The sequence below is a fragment of the Setaria viridis genome, chromosome 3 (genome assembly GCF_005286985.2).
Source record: "Setaria viridis chromosome 3, Setaria_viridis_v4.0, whole genome shotgun sequence".
NCBI classification, from domain to species: Eukaryota; Viridiplantae; Streptophyta; class Magnoliopsida; order Poales; family Poaceae; genus Setaria; species Setaria viridis.
In genome coordinates this window covers 47,624,031-47,643,503 of record NC_048265.2, presented here as the reverse complement: position 1 = coordinate 47,643,503, position 19,473 = coordinate 47,624,031, and the positions used below count along the sequence as shown (strand labels likewise).

Genomic DNA, 19,473 nt, shown 5'->3' with positions numbered 1-19,473 from the left:
GACTGGACCGGACCAGACCCCCTTTTCATGTCCTCTCGCGGCTGCATGCCCCCAGGATCGCAATGATTTGGACCAAATTGCACACATCCCTCTCACGACCAATTATCCAACTGTTTAGTGCTCCAGTGCTGTGAAAAAGAAAATAGCAAACTGATTGGGAAGCCTAAATTTTTCCCACCTGAATTATGGATGCATGTGGTGATATTTTTCTTTTAAAAATTAGAAATGACTAGGGGTTTTTTAACGTGTTTTACCGTACTTCATTAAAAATTATCAATGCGTTTTAGTGACTTATGCCACCGCTCAAAACTGGTGATGCGAAGAAAAATTGGAAGTGGGTTAAGCATAGAAGAACTCATTGGTTGTTGTGGCTGCATAAAGCTCATAGTGTAGCTATATGCATGCCTAGGAACTAGGAAGAAATGTGCCACAACCCACAAGTGGATTCACAATGTGTTTTATGTCTAAAGCAACAATAATTTCCTTTTGTGTGTATGTTGGACTCTAAAAAAAAACCAAGTAGATTCAAATGGACATTTTTTTTACATGGATAATACAGTAGCGGCTTTATATATTAGAGAGAGAAAATTGGATAATCATATTTATTGATGGTAATGCAAAAGATATAGGCTAAAATGAAGTGGAATTATTTGGTCTGAATTCGCAACCATGGGGGGGGGGGAATGCTAGTGCAAATTGTAATGCTCAATCGCTGCTTTTTTTACAAAGTGGTCCACACATACTCATCAATGCCCGCAAAAAAAATGCCTAAACCCGTGTTGTAAACTAAACAAGCAACTAACTCTAGAACCCCTCTCGAAATTGCCCTACGCCCCCTATCCATTAAGATTTATTACATTCTTAAGCCCATCTTTTACACGCATGCAAGTATATCCAGCACTGCTAGATAATACACTACTACCCGTCTTTATTAGGGAAAAACTATATAACTGCTTTAATAGCCTCTGTCTACTAAGGTTATATGCCGGCCATATTGCTTTTTATCTTAATGCAATACATGGTAAAGCACGTTCGTGAAAAATATTATGGAAAAAATACGAGTGACCTTACACCACAAAGACACAAACCACCCTACAAGGTTCACAAAGAAATTTTTTTGTTTTTTGCAGGTGGTATTTGCAAAATTTTGCAGCCATGCATTATGATGGCCCTATTATTCTACACACCCACACCCTGCTGGCATTATTACTCGTGGCCCCTCGTTAGCTCCCTTCCTCTTTATCTACTTCCCTTCCATTGCATTTGCATGCCTTTACATTGCAATTGAAAAGCAGCCTCCTACCACCCTCTCAAAGCAACCAACAAGCAAGAAGCCAGCCAGCCAGCCACAGCCAGCAAGCAAGAAGCCGGGAGCTAGCCGAGGAAGAAACTAGCAAGCAAGCAAGGTGGCTGCGGCAACAATGGCGGCGGACCTGGGGTTCGAGGAGACGGAGCTCCGGCTAGGCCTGCCCGGCGGCGGCGGAGGCGGCGGAGGGGGAGACGGCGAGGGGACAAGGAGCGCCTCCGGCAAGAGGGGCTTCGCCGAGACCATCGACCTCAAGCTGAAGCTGGAGCCGGCGGCCGCGGCCGTCGTGGCGGAGGACGAGGAGGTCGATGCGGCGGCGGAGGAGTCCTCGCCTGCCGGGAAGATGAAGAGGTCCCCAAGCCAGAGCAGCGTCGTCACCGCCGCCGCCCAGCCCGACCCCGCCGAGAAGCCGCGCGCCCCCAAGTACGTCGTGTCACTCACTCACTCCTCGAGCTTAGCTTCCTTCTTCCCTGCTTGATCTCCGTACGTGCATGCTTAGCTTAACGATCTCCATGCCATGATGTAGAGCTAACTAGCTTTTGAGCAAATTTAACCCTAGCTAATAATCTCGTAGTCAACCAGACTCTCTCTGGGGGATTACATGAAGCAACAGCCTGAATCATCACACGACTCTTTTTTCTGCCGTCATGATTGTCTCATATGTCCGTGCAAGGCCATGTCGTAAATGCAAACATTTTTCATGTCCTTGAACAAGGAAATGCTTCAACCTTTACGAGAAAAGATAATAGACATTTGTTATAGTTACAAATCGTGCAAAAATCAAACTTTTGAAACAGTAGATGCTCCATTTGCTGAGATCTAAAACAAAAACATGCAGTAGTCTAGTGATGCTCTAAAAATGCATCAAGAGCTAGCAAACTCTAAAGATCTTTGCACAGCAAAAAAACACAAACTTTGCATGGAAATTTAGAGGGGGAAAACTAGCTGGATCTAGGGCAGATTTGTTTATAGTTGATCGAAGAACACGATGCACCGGCTGGACATGAACTAGGAGCGAGGGACAGCGGCATGTTACGTGTGGGGCACCGGGAGACAGCGCCTAGTGCCGACACGATAAAAGAAAGCCACGCCTGCCTTTCTCTCTTTAGTTTCTCTCTCTCTCTCTCTTTCTGGCACAGTGTCATTTTTGTCCACATCAACATCATTTTCCACATCACTCGCCTGTTGATCCTGATCGGTCGAGGCTTAGAATTGATGGCACGGTAGAAACAAAGTTTTCTTTTGTTATTTTATTGCCCATACTGCCCTTGCATTGCCTGCCAAGGACTATACATCCATGCAGCATGGTCCTAAGCTACATTGGGTTCACCGTTCACGGATCACCATTCTAGATCTGCCTGACTCGTGCCCCTTTCTTTGTTATTATCATTTTTCAAATATATTTTATGTTACCATTTTTCAAATATATGTGTTGAGTAACAAAGTGATTAAGGACGGTATATTAATTTCAGAACTATATACATCTATGTGAAAATATTAAATGTACAAATTTTACATGAACACGTTTAAGATTTTTTTTTAAAAGGGAGAAAGGTAGCAAATTGGAAGGTGGTAGTACACACTCCATGTGCCCCTACAAAAGGTTCCCCCTTTTCCATGAAAACAATTGACACCTCTCCTCCCAATAGTACCATGGACCACTGGATGAGCTGATGATCTATAGTTCTATACACATGTAAATGTTTGCTCCAAAGTAGAAAACAAAATGGGTGCAGTGAAAAGTAGAAGGCAAAAAGGGAGAGAATATTTCGGTTGCATATGCAATTTGCAGTAGATTAATGGACTGGGAATCTAGTGCGTGTCAGTGTGTGTTTTAAGATTTTAACCTCCATGACAAAGTTATTAGCGTTGTTTTTGACAGAAATTAAGCAGATGTTCACTTGGTAATTTGGCTGCGTGCAGGGCTCAGGTGGTTGGATGGCCGCCGGTGCGCTCGTTCCGGAAGAACATCATGTCCGTGCAGTCCGAGAAGGGCGCCGGCAGCAAGGACGCCGCCGACGGCGACAAGTCCTCGCCGGCAGCCAGCGGCGGCGCCGCTTTCGTGAAGGTGAGCTTGGACGGCGCGCCGTACCTGCGCAAGGTTGACCTCAAGATGTACAAGAGCTACCAGGAGCTGTCCAAGGCGCTCGAGAAGATGTTCAGCTCCTTCACCATTGGTACATACCACATCAGTACTCATCATGCATGGATTCATTCATTTTCTCTTCTTTTTTCCAAAGTTCACCATAAAAAAAGAGTACCAAACCATAACATGGTCTTTGCTAGAAAATACATTAAAGTAAGTAAATCTTTCTTGTTTATGCGACATGTTGAAGTATCATGTATTGCCCGCCTTTTCTCGCCAGCTTACTTATTTCTACGCGAACAATGTTGTTGGCTCATGAATGAAACTCTACACATACAGGAAAGTAACTTATGATCACCAATGCACTCCATAATTTTGCACGGTTGGGTTGGAACTTTGGGTGTATGATTGCATTGGCATTCGCATGTGCGGTGGTGGTCACCATGTGGTTTCGCCAGTGGTGCACTCCATGATTTGCATCCTCGGTAGGTGTCTGCCCTGGCTGGCATAATGCCCTTGTCCCTCCCAACACACAGATCACCAATTGATCCAGAATCTCTTCTCATCTCCAGCCATCTAGCTGCTAGCTGCCTGCTGTACATGTAGCTCATGATCATGTGTGCACGCTTCAGTAGTTTAGCTCTCCAGGAGCAGTTGGCCCATCATTGCCATGTGCTGTTCTTGGACCTCCATGTCTAAACTAATCCACGTGTTCATCGGCGTGCATATATCTTAGAGAGAAAAGGATCAAATAGACACTTATGATGCGGCTCAGCAACAACCACAGATTTCTCTTCCCTGAAAAACCATTAATAGTTGCAATAAAATTTAGTGTCCAAAGTGTAGACTCGTCAGTTGGTTGCAGTTACAGATCATCAGTATTTAATTTGTGATTCTTTTTTTTTCTGTCTTGCGATGATGATTCAGGAAGCTGTGGGTCTCAAGGGATGAACGGCATGAACGAGAGCAAGCTGGTGGATCTGCTCAACGGCTCCGAGTACGTGCCAACCTACGAGGACAAGGACGGCGACTGGATGCTCGTCGGCGACGTCCCATGGGAGTAAGCACTAAACTACTTCTCCATCCATGCATTAATTCTTCCCTGTTCTGAAAATTCTGTGATGTGTTCGCCTCTAAGCTTCCTGGTTATTCTGGAAATTCCATTTCATTTCAGGATGTTCGTCGAATCGTGCAAGCGCCTTCGGATCATGAAGGGATCAGAAGCCATTGGCCTCGGTTAGTCCTAGTACTGCATATTAATCTGATTTTTTTTCATCTTTTTCTTGGCTTGATTTGTAGTTCTGGGATTAGTAGCAACTTTGGAAGGTGAAATCACAGTGCAGCAACTCATTGGTTATCTTTTTTTCAGCACCAAGGGCCATGGAGAAATGCAAGAACAGAAGCTGAACACATGGGTCACCAGATGCAAGAACCAAAGTCTCTGTAGCTTTGCAGCTCTGCTCGTCTCTGTATCATACTCGTCCCTGTTCTCCAAGCCTGTACCTCCTGATCAGTGAAGTCATTTTGGTGTGTCAACTGTGCTATCAGTTCCAGTGAGTCAGTCAGCCAGCCAGTCAGTCAGTCAGTGTTCAAGTCTCATCTTGTCATATACAAAAGAGAGAAGCCATGAACATGTACCTGTCCTATAACAATGTCTTTTTGCTCTACCTGTTCTTTTTTTTTCCTTTTTGGGCACAAAATGCAAAGGCACCCTGCTTCTAATGAATGGGCCCTTTTGCATCTTGTCCACCAAAAGTTGTTTAATTATATTGCCATGGTGTGTCAATGGAACAAATAATTGTTGCAAGCTGTTAAAAAATGTATTGTATGAGCCTATCTTTCTTTCTTTCTTTTTTTGCTATTCTTTAGTTATCTTGGTGACTTGGTGTCAATGGAATCACAAGAGGATAGATAAATTCCATGGTCAGAGATTTGGAGATGCTTTGCTTTGTGGTGGATAGACATTGCACAGTTGTGCATACCTGTCCCTGTGTGTTTTTATATGTTGAGCCAACTATGAGACAGGAGCATGGCATGTGCACAGTGATGGGGCACTGTGTTTTTATATGTACACATATGCATCAACCACTGCAAAATTTCCCAGCTTCTCACTACTATTATAAGGCATCACACTTTGGCTGCATCTTTTGCTGTCTGCTGGGAGTGCTATTCTGTACATGCCAGTGTTTGGTACATTGTGCCCCATGTCCTGAATGATAAAGGATGCAAATGCAAGGTTGGCTGCTGCCCAAAGTTGAGCTGTTGTTTTCTCTGTTTTTCTAGAGAGAGAGAGAGAGAGAGAGAGAGAGAGAGAGAGAGAGAGAGAGAGAGAGAGAGAGAGAGAGAGAGAGAGGCCTTGCATTGAAGTGCTGGAAGTTGTTGCCATGATTTTTGGGAACTTTCAGCTGCACCTTCCTAGTAGCAATGAGTGTCTCCCAACTAAAGGTGCTTTTGCATGTGTTTAATTAAGCAAAACATATTTGGCTTTGGAGATCATGTCCCCTAACAATGATGGCAGGCCAGCTTTGAGTCTTTTCAAGTGCCTGCTCCTTGTCCAGCTTTATTTCAAGACAATCTGAGCTGCTGCTTGTACCAAGAAATTGTCCACTACACAGATGTTGATAGCTACGGATAAACATTCTTTTTTTCTGCCGAAAATCGATGCAGCATCTTTTGATGGACTACTGGTAACTTGTCTCCCAAGGTTACAGCATGTTTTGTACATGGAGTGTTCACCATGGAATTGCGAATATAACTTTCAGAACAATGGTCATTTGTAAACTAAAATTTTAACGAATATTTACCCCTCGTTTTATTTTATTAGAACATTAATATCTACAAGCATTTTTACTCCCAGGTGGAATTAAAACATAAAGTGGAAACACGGATGTTAAATTTTGAAATGATGAGTGACTAGCTTAGGCCTGTAATTCTGGACATTTCGCTCATTCAATGCAATAACAGAACTCATTCTCTTATAAAAGGATAACAAAATGATATTGGACATAAATTTGAAGAGTGGTTCTGTTAAAAAGAATGCCAAATAAATTATTCAATAATCCTTCGACTGTACATCATGAAGGAATATCTTATTGCATGCACATAATCACCATGGAAAGTTGGAAATGAACATTCAGCTTATTTATATGTACAAGAATTTCCATTCTCCACGGAAAGAACCTATTGGTGCCTTCATCTCAACATTACTAGAGCCATAATCCTATTTCCTATCAAAGAAATGGAGTCTAGCTTGAGAAGTCCACCGATCTGATTACAAGATCAGCATCCTTTCTTGATTCCATGATAAGCTCTGCATTCGGCCGGTCGTTGTATGAGATCTGATTCACAAGACAAATAAGACAATAAGAACTAACAATATACAGAAACTGTGCATGGACAAAATTGATAGTGTATCAGTGTTTACATCTTTTCTGGAAAAACCATATGACCGTGCAATTCCAGGCAAATGGTGACAGAAGTCAAAATAAAGAAAAAGTTCAAAGGACGTAAGACAGCCTTCTTGAAAGGAACTGCAGTGAGGTTTTATTTGAATTCATGTATGCATGTACGTGTGGTTAGGACAAATGGTTCATGTGAAAGAAAATTACCCGCCATGCTGCTACATCTGGCTCTTTTCCTGGCAAGAGAAACGAAACAAAAAATGAATAGGATGCATAATAAAATCCAGCTGGAAATACTGGAATGGTAAGGAGGAAACGGCAAGCAATAAGGCGGACCTGTTGCTATATGTCTCTTGAGCACTCTTTGCATGGAGACATCAATGTCAATGTCAATGAACCTAAGAGTATAAAAAAAATGTCAATGAACATAAGAACGTAATTTTGGCCATTAGAATCCACTATTTTTCATTCCAAAGTCTAAAATACTGTTTCTTCTTCTTTGAGATGGCGAAGGGAGATAAAAAAGAAATGTATTAGTGCGACTTATCCTGCATACTCACCATTTCTCGTCAAACAAGCCTCTAATTTCCCTCCAGACATCTTCTTCCAATAATAGATAATTCCCTTCTACAATCACTATTTTGTGCCTGCCAAAATCATGGTAATTAGCAACCAGCATGTGTAACACCTGTACTTAAAGTAACTGGAGCATTTAAGGAAGACGGGTTTTATGCAGGACAGCAGGAATGCAGCCATTACACATGGAAGAATTAACATGACAGACAGGGTACAATCTGACAGGAAGCTATACACAGGAACAGGGGGAAGAAAACTACAACAAGGAGCTTAGCGTAACCATTCATGAGTAAAATGGGAAATTAGCAGTAGTTAATATGATCATGTGATAAAGAATGGCTATTGCATAAACTCCAATGTTAGGAGATGCTAATATTAAGTTGATCGAAAATATTTTAGAAAAGTGTGTCCAGCACCTTTGACCAAATGTATGAACAGCTCAAGCAGAGTGCACATTTGAGTCTGTGAAGTTAACTTACTGTGGCTTTACAAATATGTCGTTCTCAACTGGGTCACCAACACCATGATCAAATGATGGAGCATAAACTGAACCCTACAAAGCAAGATGTTAAGGATCAGACCAAATACTATGTGCACTCAAGAACTCATATTGCAGGATGTTGGTAGATACCTCTGTTCTTAGGGTCTGTAGACATTTCAGAAAAAGTGATGGATTGAATGTCCACGGAGCTAAAATTAATAACTATAATGTTAGTATTTATGTAAATAAAGTTCAATGAAACGACCAAACAGAGAACATTACACACCTCCTCTTCTTGCATGTGCTTCTTTTGGATTCTGCAGGCACAAGAGTGTTAACAATTTGAGAAAGCAACTGAAATTCAGGCATGGGTTACCTAAAAGATAACAAACCTCCATTGCATCAAGCTGTGCACGATAAAGGTGGAAACCATCCATTGGAAGCATTGCAGCAATTTCCTCGGTAGGAAGCAGTGCTCCACTGCCCTTTGCATGGGACCAAAGCATATTAACACGTCGAACAACTTCAGAGGCAACTGTGGACTTGCCTGCACCAGGTGGGCCAGCTAGACCAACAATGTATCTGCCAAGAGAGGTAGAATCATGTGGTTTAGCAGAATATTAATAAAGAAAATTTCTTAATAAAATGCGCAAGCAATGTCTAAAAATTCATTAACATGTCAATTTCCAAATGTAGCACTGGGTGAAAAGATAAGAAAGAAAAAAAGAAAAGACCCAAAAAAATCTATGATGAGAAAGCTCCTTTCTATGCTTTAAATAGCCATTAAATAAATGTATTATTTTAATGTTCTTCTTATGCTAAACAGATCTATTTGTTCCCAAGCTAGGTGACTGAAGGATCTCTGACAGAAAAAGGCTATAAAATTCTATTGGAAGTAAATTAACAGTTTACTATTCCTGACCAAAAAAAAAGGTTGGACCACAGAAGCCATTGCTTGTTTGTAACTTATTTATTATTTTCCCAAAAAAAATCAAGAGCGAATAGTAAATAGATTATAAAGTCGGCTGACGATGTTCAAGAACTAACATGTCCAATACATTCAAAACCAACAGCATAAACCAGCTTTGATCGTTGCACATTTGCGATAGAAGAACATGATTGCCTGATAATTAATGTCCCAAAACAGCACCAATAGGAAAAGGCTTACTTTGAGTCAAGGTGTTCAATATTCTTCAAGACAGAAAGAAGGTGTTCAGCCAAAGTGTCATATACCTCCTCCATCGACCTTCAAGTTTAGAATCAACATAGATCAGTATGCTAATTACCGAAGAGTATAGTTCACCTACTAATGATCAAAGTTGAGAAGATCAAGCAATTGGCGATATAATCCTTAAGACAAGTTTCCCCAAAACAGGCCTAACCAAAGAAACTAATGACAAGAAACAATTTGCAAGCTTATCATGGAAACAGAGACATGTCCAAAGCATTGCTAGTCTGCTAGATATGATCCAGTTTGAATCACTGGTCCAAAAGAAAAGAATAAATTTGCAGGGGCTGATGAAAAAAAATAAAGAAACCATTTATTTATTTTTCATAGCATCAGCTAATTTTCTAGCATTTTATAAATATCACTTCTTCTGAAAAGTCAGCTATTCAGCATATTCTTCTGGGAATTTCTGCATCGAAACAAAATGATCAAATTCGCTACAGGAACATGGGTGAAATATGGCATTACCAACTCAAAAGTGAGGAGGCTATTCCGTCAACTAATAGGATACTGAACTACTGTGACAAAAGTTAGAATCACTTATGCTATTGTGCAGAAGACAATGGTAAACTAACAATCCTAAGTTTTATTTCATGCTGCGACAAATTTTCCCAGTTCACCTGGAGTGGTCCAATATTTCATCGTAAATGACTAGTGTTATAGCTGAATTAGTAATGACTAATGAGAGAACGATTTTCACACAACATCTAGCGAAACCCCCAGAGCACCAAGAAAAGTGCAAGGCCAGGGCCACCATTGTACGTTAGTAAACAAGTAGACTAATAATGCAGTGGCAATGAACATTTTTCCCCATTACAAAATCAGCTTACCTGGCTTCGATCTGTGGAGCTTTCTGTCTCTGATAGCAAGGAACCTGAAATGCAATGCTAGAGTCAGGCATAATGAACAAACATGATAGCAAACTGCACACAGGACGAAAAAAAGCAGCTCACATATCGTTTCTTCATGTTTGCGTCTTGAAAGCTTGGCTGCTGAAGAAATGCAGGCTGGAAACTGGCACGGATTGGAGGCACAGCCCTCATCTTCAGTTTGCTTCTGACAACATAACTCCTACAAGTCACGAAGCCTGCAGAGGCAGCAAGATCATGCTTTTAAGCTAAGCGGCGCAACCACAAAAGAAGATAAGGTAAGCGCGCCGGAGCTCAGCTTTGGGGAATACTCCACAAGGAGAAGACATTCAACTAGGAGCAAGAAACTTGCATTGAACGCTAGGAGGTACTACGGGCACTTGGAGAAAGGAGACGCAATCACGCAATCCCAATAAAATCAGAGGTCGAAATGCTGCAGGATTCAGCATGTCAGGAATTCCGAATCTGTTCAATTCCAGCCCACAGGCCACACTTGCAAATTCCTCGGATGAAGTCGAAGCAGAGGCGGATTGCGGAAGGCAGTAAAATTACCCTACAGTCCTACTAGTAGGGGGATTGGAGCGAGAGAGATGGCGGCGGGGATCGACAGATCTCTTACCCGCCGCGCCAGGGCCAGGCCGGCAACACGACGGCGGCCGGAGCAGCCGCTCCTGCACCTGCGCCTGCGCCGCCGTGGACGCCATGGAACTCGACAGCAACTCCATGGCTGCTCCGGTGCTCCCTCCCTTCTCTGGCTCCCTCGATCTAGCAGGATCAACTGATAAGGACGTGCAGGGTGCGCCGCCGCCGAAACCGAATCGGAGTGTGAAATTTCCTTTCTTTTTATTTTAGACGGAATCGAAGGGTGATTGGCAACGCAATTACAGAGAAACCGAAGCTCCCGCAGGAACTGAATCCGTGCAGATTAGCCCTCTTGCTTGCAGCATATTGACTGACGCGTACTCTGACAAAAAACACAGTTTAGGAGGGCCTGACTGTAAATCTGTTCTAGCTCAGACACAAACAGGCCAGGATTGCAAGCAATCTGGTGATGGAAAGCATAGCAATTATTGTCCAGGATGGACAAAATGGTTTGAGAGTACAGCAGGGCCTGCTTGCACACAGTTATTGTTCTACAGACTCCACAGGTTTAACACGCGAGAGAATTCGACAGCATGAATAATAGTACTACAACAACGAATACACACTAGATGGAACATACAAAGTCTAGGGAGGCAGAGGCTTGCTCTACGCTGCTTCTCCCACGGAGACGACCGCCGGCGAGGATCGCCGGCTGGCTGAACCACCTACGTGAGGTGAACGGTGCACTGGCTCTTTCGCGGCCTGCCCCATTTCTCCTGCTCCTCCAACTGCAGACAGAAAAAACAGAGTGGTGGTGAATTTCTAGCTGAAGGTTTGGTCAGATCAGAGGGTCTCTGCAAGTGCAGTGAGTGACAATTACCTGTTCTATCATGAAGTGGGGGACGTGCACGCGCTTCGACCCATCCGCCAGCCGCTTGCAGGGCAGCCGGGGCTCTGCCGCCGCGAACTCGTTCAGGACCTGGTTCCTGATCGCGCCGATCAGCATGTCACGGCACCCATTGACGTGCACGTCTTTCAGCTTCGGGCACTGGATCAGGAGCCGTTCTGAAACAGGGTTTTCAGAAGGATGTCAATGCTTGGTACAGCTGATTGGTACTTCTTGTACCAGCTACTGCCTGCATTTCAAAACCCTGAAAGAAAGAAACAAGGGGAGCATCACATCCTGAACGCACCTGGGTGGAGATTCGTGCAGGAGTTGAGGTTCAGATCAACCAGCTCCGGGCAATTCACATACAGGGCCTGTCACACATGAAAGTGGTAATGAGCACACTGCTTTACTACACGCATGAACCAGAACAACGATGCATTAACAATCATGTACAGCTTTTTGACAATTACCTCGATCGCTGAGCAGCCCCAGAGGCTGAGTTTCTTCAGACTGCTGTGCTTTATGATCAGCTTCTGGTAACTAGGCTGCTGCTTTTTCTGGGTAGGCAATTTAGAGCAGAATTTGATCCCCCCAGTTAGATCGCCGAAGTATGATCTCCCATCTTCAGGCTGGGGTTTAGCACATATGCTCCTGCCACAGTCCATGAGTCGAAGGAGTGGCAATTGTGCTGCAGCCACCTGGACCCCAGCTGCACATTCAGAGAACAGTTAGCATATTTGCTGTTACGAGCATTGAAATAATGAATTTTGAAATAACTGAGTCCAAAGAACACAGCTATGTGGAAAGCTTACATGAAGTGATGTTTGGGCACAAAGCCATGAGGAGGCGGGTTAGGGTGTTAGGGAATGCATTGCAGATCATCCCAAGCCCATTGTCAGTAATGCTAGACCTGGACATGTAAGCATGCCAAATCAGATACATGAAGTAACTTTCCAACAGAATACAAAATGAGCAGTTTGGTCGTGCAAACATTTGGTCATCAAACATTGGTTCTTACCCGCTTAAATCAAGCAACTCCAAGCTTGCATAAGAACGAACAATAGATGCAACAGCTGCATCTGTTATTTTTGAACCGAGAACCAAAGACAGCATGCACAGGCCCCTGGTGAAATGATAAAAAAAGAAGGATTAATAGGTCATTAAACTGGAGTCACATCAAGATCTATATATCATAGGTTCAAAAAACAAGGATCATGGCAACATGTTAAGAACTTTGGGTACCTGAGATTAGCACTCTCTAGAGCAAACACAGCTTCATTGCATAAGCGAATCGATGAGATGTGCATGTTTCTCAAGTTTGGGCAGGTCCGGCCCAGACTATCCATTAGAGCAACCAGATCGGTAGAATCATTATTTTGTTTGGGAAAGTCCAGTGAGAGCTCATTCAAATTAGGGCAGTTCATGACCTGACAAGTGAATAACCCAATGAATTTATGCAAGATAAGATCAGAGAATTGCACAGACAATAATTGCAGGAGTGCTTCTACTTACCGCTTTGGTAAGGGAACAAAGACCTGATAGCCAAAGGGTTGAAAGGCTTGAAGAGCTAATATTCAGAAAACCGAGACTGCTACAGCCATCTAATTTAAGAACTGAGAGCGATCGCTTCTCTGAAACAAACCTAGATAGCTCATCCCTGCACAGAATAGCACATGTCAGTTAGATCGCCCAAACCTCAACTGTTAATTTAACATTACTGATATGCAGATGGTTTTTCAGATGACTTATGGTGACAATAAACAGCAAACACACTTAAAGCAACAAGAAGCAACACTCTGAAATTACATATCTCCAGGCAGTAGCACAAAGCTTGGTACTGCACATCGGCAAAGGCGTATATACTAGATACTAATCATAAACTCTCATATTCCATTCAAGGTGCAGCTGTGCAAATCATACAGAATTATGTGCAAGAGAACAAAATATATAGAAAGATGAAACTCAAAACAGATTTAGTATCAGGAGTTTTCAGCATACCCAGATATCCTGTTGACTGCACTATTAGCCATGCTAATATCCAGGGTTTGTAAATTAGGGCAGGAAAATGCCACGCATGCGATCATTGTGGCATCAACATCGCTGCAAAAAATGTACAAACAGAACAACTGGTTTAGAGCATAACTCTCACAATCAAGAGACTGAAACATAGAACAACTGGTTAGAGCATAACTCTCACAATCAAGAGACTGAAACATAGAACAACTGGTTTAGAGCATAACTCTCACAATCAAGAGACTGAAACATAGAACAACTGGTTAGAGCATAACTCTCACAATCAAGAGACTGAAACATAGAATTTCTAAGCTTAGTCAAGCACCAAAAGAACTAGATCTAGACTACCTATTCACTGTCAAAAGGCCCAAAGCAAAGTTAGGATTTCACTTTTGCTTGAATTGTAATCGAGCAAGCAGGCACACATCTGCATTTTGGTCAACCCTAACAGATAGAATACTAGATCTGCCAAATGATGCTCTTGATTTGCATAAAGCCGCAAAGTTCCTCTTAAATCACCAGATCAAGAAAATTGTCCCTAATGCTAAACTAAATTCTGCATCTCCTGGCCATACAATCTATTCAGGTCCCTTTTACCGTCACTACTGATTTTTCAGCCTTATTTCCTAGCTGCTCAAAAGGCCAAGTGGCATTTCTGCATCAACCACGCACTAATTCTGCATCAAAGCTACACGAGCTAACAGATCTGTGCTTCCTACTCTCAGATCAAACCGGATCTCACAGCACCATGGCTAGAATTAGAAACTCCCCCAAGAAAACCGCATCCAGCAAGAATGAAGTTCATATAGTCAGATCAGATCGATACTTAGATCGCTCTCAGCAAGCATAGATAGATTTCCATTAACGACTTGATCTTGCTGCACGATGTGTATTCAGAATCTAACCAAGCACCCATCAAGGATCTAGAGAGATCTCACGGCACCAGATCAGATCACACATCTGCAATCAGAAACCACCCCAGTAGAACACTGAGCAATTCCACTTCCACTACTTCAGTCAGTCAGGCTAAGGTGAATTCAGTGAGAATTTCCGTGTTCGTTCGTTAGTCTCCCTCCCATTTCGATCGAGCAAGGTTATCAGCATCAAGTTCCATGCCGTCATGTGCCCCGATCCAGGATAGCGAGCACCATCCGGAGATCAACTCATCGATCTCGGAGGCGCCGCCGATCGGGCGGATCCGTCAGTGTCATCGTTCGTGTTGGTCATCCGTTTCCTCACCTGTCCATTCGGAGCACGAGCCTCGCCAGCGACGGGCACCGCGCCATGAGCGCGCCGACGGGCCTGACGGAGGCGGCGCGGAGCCGGACCTCCTCGGCCCCTCGCCACACGCGTCGCGCGCACTCCCGCCAGCCGCGGCTGACCCCGGCCGCCGCCGCCACGCCGCGGGGGGCCATCCGACGCAGCACCTCCAGCACCACCTCCCCGGGCGCGCGCCGCCCCGCGCCGAGCTCGACCCACCCAGAGTCCGAGTCCGCCGCCTCCTCCCCTTCCCCCTCCACGTCCACCGCCGCCGCCGCCTCCACCCTCGGCCTCTTCCTCCCCGCCGCCGCCGGCGGAGGCGGGAGCAGCGGCGCCGCCGCCATCGCTACCGGCGCCGCGTCCAGCACCACCACCACCGCCTCCGCCTCCCCCTCCGCCGCCGGGTCGTCGAACTGCAGAGCGCGCCGGGGCTTGTTCTGCTGCTGCTGCGGCGGCGGCGGCGGGGGGGCCTCCCCCGCCTTGCCGCCGGCCCCGGGGACGGAGCAGACGTGGCCCTTCTTGGGGAGCCCGCACCGGCCGCAGTTGTAGCTGCCGCGGCGCTTGGGCACGGCTGCGGCGGCGGCGGGGACGGGGACGGGGGCGGAGGCGTCGGAGGCCATGGGGGTAGGCAGATCTGGCGCTGGTGGCTGAGCCGAGGTAGGCTAGGGTAGGGTTGGATGGGGGGGACTGGGAGGATTGGGGGGGCGGAGGAGCGCGGGGTGGGGAAATAGAGGGAGAAGAAGGCGGGAGATTGGCGCGCGCGAGCTTGGCGCCATTTCCTCCTGCGCGCGAGTTCCTTTCGCTCCCTTGGCTCTCCCTTTTTTTTTCCTTTTTGGAGTTTTCGCGCCGGCGGGCTCCGGTTGGTTTCGTTTTCGTGGTCGGGCGGGGCGGGTGCACGGGCCGCCCGTGGACGCGGTCCACCGCGCTGGCGGCAGGGGAGGGCTTTGTGCTGAGTTGGCTGAGAGAGTGCCTGAGAGGTGAGAGGGTTTTGGAAGGTTGGTGAGCCATCATGGACCTAGCTCTCGTGTGGCAGCCAGCCAGCCAGCAATGGAGCTGGACTTGTAGCGTGTCGAGGACTTGACTCCTGAGAGGTTGGGCTGGTCATGGCGGCGTTCCTTTTTCCAGAATGCTGGGCGTACACACGGTACGCGCACTGTACCAACATGGTAAGTATAGTATCCGTGGAGGTTGTTGAAAGAATTCCATTGCAGGTATATCTTCTTTTGTACTTTCTCCATCCTAAATTACTAGGTGTATGTCAAAAACTATATATCTAGAAAAGTCAAAACGAATAGTAATTTGGGACAGATAGAGTAGTTCTTATTCGATGTCATTTTGTGTAAACCACAAACTATTTTTGTGCCTCCTATTCTTACACTGGTCATTTTCTTTTTTTCATGGAAGGAAATACGTCCACATTGGGCTAGTTCTCTATTGATCCGGAAGGAGGGGCATTACAGGGTATCGAATATTTCTTATCAAGTAGTTGAGGGTTTCACTCTAAATACTATTAATATCATGATCGAAGTAGAAGTGCTCAAATATTTTCTCATGATAGCGTAATCAATTGTTTCGCACCAAATCTAAATTAATGTTACCATTGTGGATGGCAACCCTAATAAGAGATGGCAGCATCAAAATCAATCGAAATGAATAGCATGTACACCCAGAATAGGCCGCGCCATAATAAGTGGTTAGCTCAAGTTATCCAAAATGTGGTTTCAAGTATAGACATCCGTGATAATCAGATTTACTTCTAATCTATGTATCCAAAATGAGCTTTTTTGAACCAAAAGTATGAATACCTTGTATCGTGTACCTTGATTGCCTGCGAAGTACCATGCTATCCTGCTTATTAGGCATTTTGCCATGGGACTATGGGAGAACGAGGAGCAAGAGCCAAACTTGCGGGTAAGTGTGGTGGTGTGATAGGATTAGTTTTGAGATAATTTCCTATATAGTATTGGAAAAAAAAACTTGGTTCCTATATGGTATTGAAAATTTTTGTCTTCCCCAATTGATACCTAATTTTTTCATTGTTTCCTTTCTTGGCACTTATGTTACCTTTGATATTAAGTCTGACTCGAAAAGACATTTTTGCCCCTTATTTTATCTAGTGGAATATGATGAATTCCAAGCAGTCACGTTCCGGTTCTAGTAATATATTGCATGTCCCATACGGTACACATAATTTAAACGGTACATTGGATTTCAGCATGAACGGTGCAAAAAAGGTGATAGGTTCAAATAGTACATTAGGCTCATATGCTTACCTTACAATCAAGTTCACGGATACACAACCAAGTCAACATTACAATAGGTTCAGATACATTAAATTTGATTCAAAAGAAAGGCATACGCTAATCATAAGCTAAGTCTTCTTCTTCTACTTCTTGTGCTCATTGTAGGGCTAGCTGGGTCTTCCCATTTTTTGCTTCTTGTGCATATTGCTCGACTGTCAAATGATTGCTCCGGTTGCTTCCTTTTCCTTTTGACTTTTGCCTTCACCAGAGCAATTTTTTGCTCACTAAGCATAGGAACGAGCTCAAGCTGATTTGAACCACTTCTTGACCTACAAAAAGCCACTTTAATACAATAAAATTCAAAAATAGCATGATATTGTACTAGAAATTAGGAAATAAATACAAATGTCCAAATATTACCTTTTGGATCATGCAGTGGATGATTTGGTACTTTTTTCCTATTTTTTGGTTGTGGATTCTAAGCTTTAGCTGCCGCGCCCAAGCTTGGCCCATCTAGAGGCAAGGCTGCCCCTTGCGACGGCCTCGGGCACGCCTTGCATGCTGCCTCGGGCCTCCAATGACCCTGGGGTAGGTACCCTTCCCTGCCGCTCCCCATGCCAATGGGGAGGAGGGCAAACGGGGCGCACCTCGAGCTAGGCCTGCTAATGGGGGTGGACCCACCCCTCATCGCAATTAACAGGAATCGACGCGGACCCGCCCCTACCCAAAAATGCCATTTAATTAACCCGCCCCTCCCCGCCCCATTTTATGCGGGTAAACCGTGGGTTCAACGTGAGAACATAATATAATACTACATGTACCAAATTTGTACTGCTAAGGATAAATTTACAATAAGAATCATGCACACAGTAATTAAGGGTTGTGATTATACACCTAGTCAAGGTGATTATGGTGGGAATTTACAAACTCATTAACACAAATCCAAAAATCCAATCCATCTTGACAAAAGAACTTTTGGTACTAGGATGTCACTTCTTCAGTAGCAGTGCATCACTCCTAATTAATTGACAGATAATTATATGATCGAAAAGGAATTAGATGAAGCAATATTCAAAAAGATGGGTGCACACAGATAAGGATCATTATGTCAGGTGGGTGCAGATGCAAAGATACGACTGAAACAAGAACTAAGGAAATCTCAATTAGTAAAAATTACCTTCAGTAGTGATATATTTATACAACCAATCTTTGCAGCAGACCAAAGCTTCAAGAGTTTCTAGCGTCATTGAGCTTCGACTGTCACTAAGAATCCGACCACTCAAGCTGAATGTTGATTCAGAAGAAACTGTGCTGAGTAGAATTGCTAAGAAATCGCATGCCATTGTTGACAGCACAGGGTACTTGTTGGAGTTTGTCTTTCACCAAGTCAAAATTTCAAAATTTTCATCTATCCTCACTGGTGGCTCTTCTAGATATGCATCAAGTTCTGATTTTTCAATCCAAGTCCCTCTCCTCTGATGCCTATATTTAGCAAATTCTTGTTCCAGTCTTCTTTTTTCAAGCGCTAGCACTGGAGAATGGTTCACCATGCTCCTGGACGCACCAGTTTATGATACTACATTTGTATCATTTTGTCTAATAACATCTTCATACTTTCTGAAATACTTACGAAGTCACTCTTTAGTCCAATTTTTGCTCAAGTCAATGTCAATAAAGCTCCTGCATACCTTCTCATAAAAGAAGTGTAGGAAGTCAACTTTTGTTCTTGGATCAAGTATGCTGCAAATAACAAGGACCATATTGTAATTTCCATCCCAATACTTATCAGATTTCCTCTCCGTTGCTTTTGCCAAATCTGTGATAACCCGATCCTTGTGCCATTTTGGACTATTTAGAGTTTGGTGGATACAAAGCACATTATCCAGGAACATGTGGGAAGTAGCATATCTATTAGCTGAGAACGTCCTGGTAGTTTCTTCAAAAACTCCAAGGAACTCACCAATGGACTCAACTTTTCTAAACTCATCTTCAGTTGGAAATGGTTGTTGATTTGCTTTAGCATATCGCTTCAAGACAATCTTATACTTTACTGCCTCTATAATCATGGCATGGGTTGAGTTCCAATGGTTAGGAACATCAAAGACTAAACCAGCCTTTCCAGCAAGACATTCCCTTTGAGCTATCTCATTGAAATCCTGGATGCGCGATGGTGATGAGTTAATGGGCCTAATCAGGTCTCTTATCAACTCTATCACAGCACTAGAAATGTTCATACCATCTTGGATAAGAATGTTGAGTATATGAGCACAACATATAACAAGAAGATGCTCACCACCAAATAACATGTCACGCTTTCCGCTTTCTTACAGAAGATCACAAGCTGCCTTGTTATTTGCAGAAGATCACAAGCTGTCTTGATCACCAAATAACATTCATTACGAATCATTTGTCACCCTATGCAGCTAAATGCAGGTTGCAATGACTCCATCCAAGGCTCAAAGCCTTCATCATTAAACTTATTGAATGCTACATCAGCTTTAACACACCATGCAATCATCAAGTCACGACTTCTCTGCTG

At 44.0% G+C, this 19,473-nt stretch overlaps 3 protein-coding genes across 4 annotated transcripts; 1 reads left to right on the top strand and 2 right to left on the bottom strand.

Moving 5' to 3' along the window:
- The first annotated feature begins 1,215 nt into the window (after positions 1 to 1,215).
- LOC117848250 (auxin-responsive protein IAA30) lies at positions 1,216 to 5,228 on the top strand. Its single transcript, XM_034729587.2, has 5 exons — positions 1,216 to 1,729; positions 3,230 to 3,483; positions 4,320 to 4,452; positions 4,567 to 4,628; positions 4,762 to 5,228. The coding sequence occupies exons 1-5, from the start codon at positions 1,422 to 1,424 to the stop codon at positions 4,797 to 4,799; spliced, it is 795 nt and encodes a 264-aa protein (XP_034585478.1). The 5' UTR covers positions 1,216 to 1,421; the 3' UTR covers positions 4,800 to 5,228.
- Positions 5,229 to 6,391: 1,163 nt separating this feature from the next.
- On the bottom strand, positions 6,392 to 10,858 carry LOC117848249 (putative uridine kinase C227.14). The gene is made up of 12 exons (XM_034729585.2): positions 10,567 to 10,858; positions 10,032 to 10,165; positions 9,909 to 9,952; positions 9,019 to 9,096; positions 8,243 to 8,432; positions 8,137 to 8,167; positions 8,001 to 8,059; positions 7,849 to 7,922; positions 7,354 to 7,440; positions 7,130 to 7,191; positions 7,001 to 7,029; positions 6,392 to 6,730 (listed from the first exon to the last, which is right to left on the bottom strand). Exons 1-12 carry the CDS (start codon positions 10,670 to 10,672, stop codon positions 6,638 to 6,640), a joined length of 987 nt encoding a protein of 328 aa, XP_034585476.1. The 5' UTR covers positions 10,673 to 10,858; the 3' UTR covers positions 6,392 to 6,637.
- LOC117848248 (F-box/LRR-repeat protein 17) lies at positions 10,034 to 15,496 on the bottom strand. 2 transcript variants are annotated; one of them, XR_011897918.1, is made up of 11 exons: positions 14,671 to 15,496; positions 13,417 to 13,518; positions 12,931 to 13,075; positions 12,661 to 12,845; positions 12,437 to 12,541; positions 12,231 to 12,328; positions 11,889 to 12,127; positions 11,723 to 11,789; positions 11,410 to 11,594; positions 11,170 to 11,317; positions 10,034 to 10,165 (listed from the first exon to the last, which is right to left on the bottom strand). XR_011897918.1 is itself a non-coding variant. In XM_034729583.2 (10 exons), the coding sequence occupies exons 1-10, from the start codon at positions 15,309 to 15,311 to the stop codon at positions 11,255 to 11,257; spliced, it is 1,830 nt and encodes a 609-aa protein (XP_034585474.1). In that variant the 5' UTR covers positions 15,312 to 15,496; the 3' UTR covers positions 10,997 to 11,254. The 2 variants fall into 2 exon arrangements, 1 of the variants encoding a protein (XP_034585474.1); XM_034729583.2 differs by lacking the exon at positions 10,034 to 10,165 and having other exon boundaries at positions 10,997 to 11,317.
- Positions 15,497 to 19,473: the final 3,977 nt, after the last annotated feature.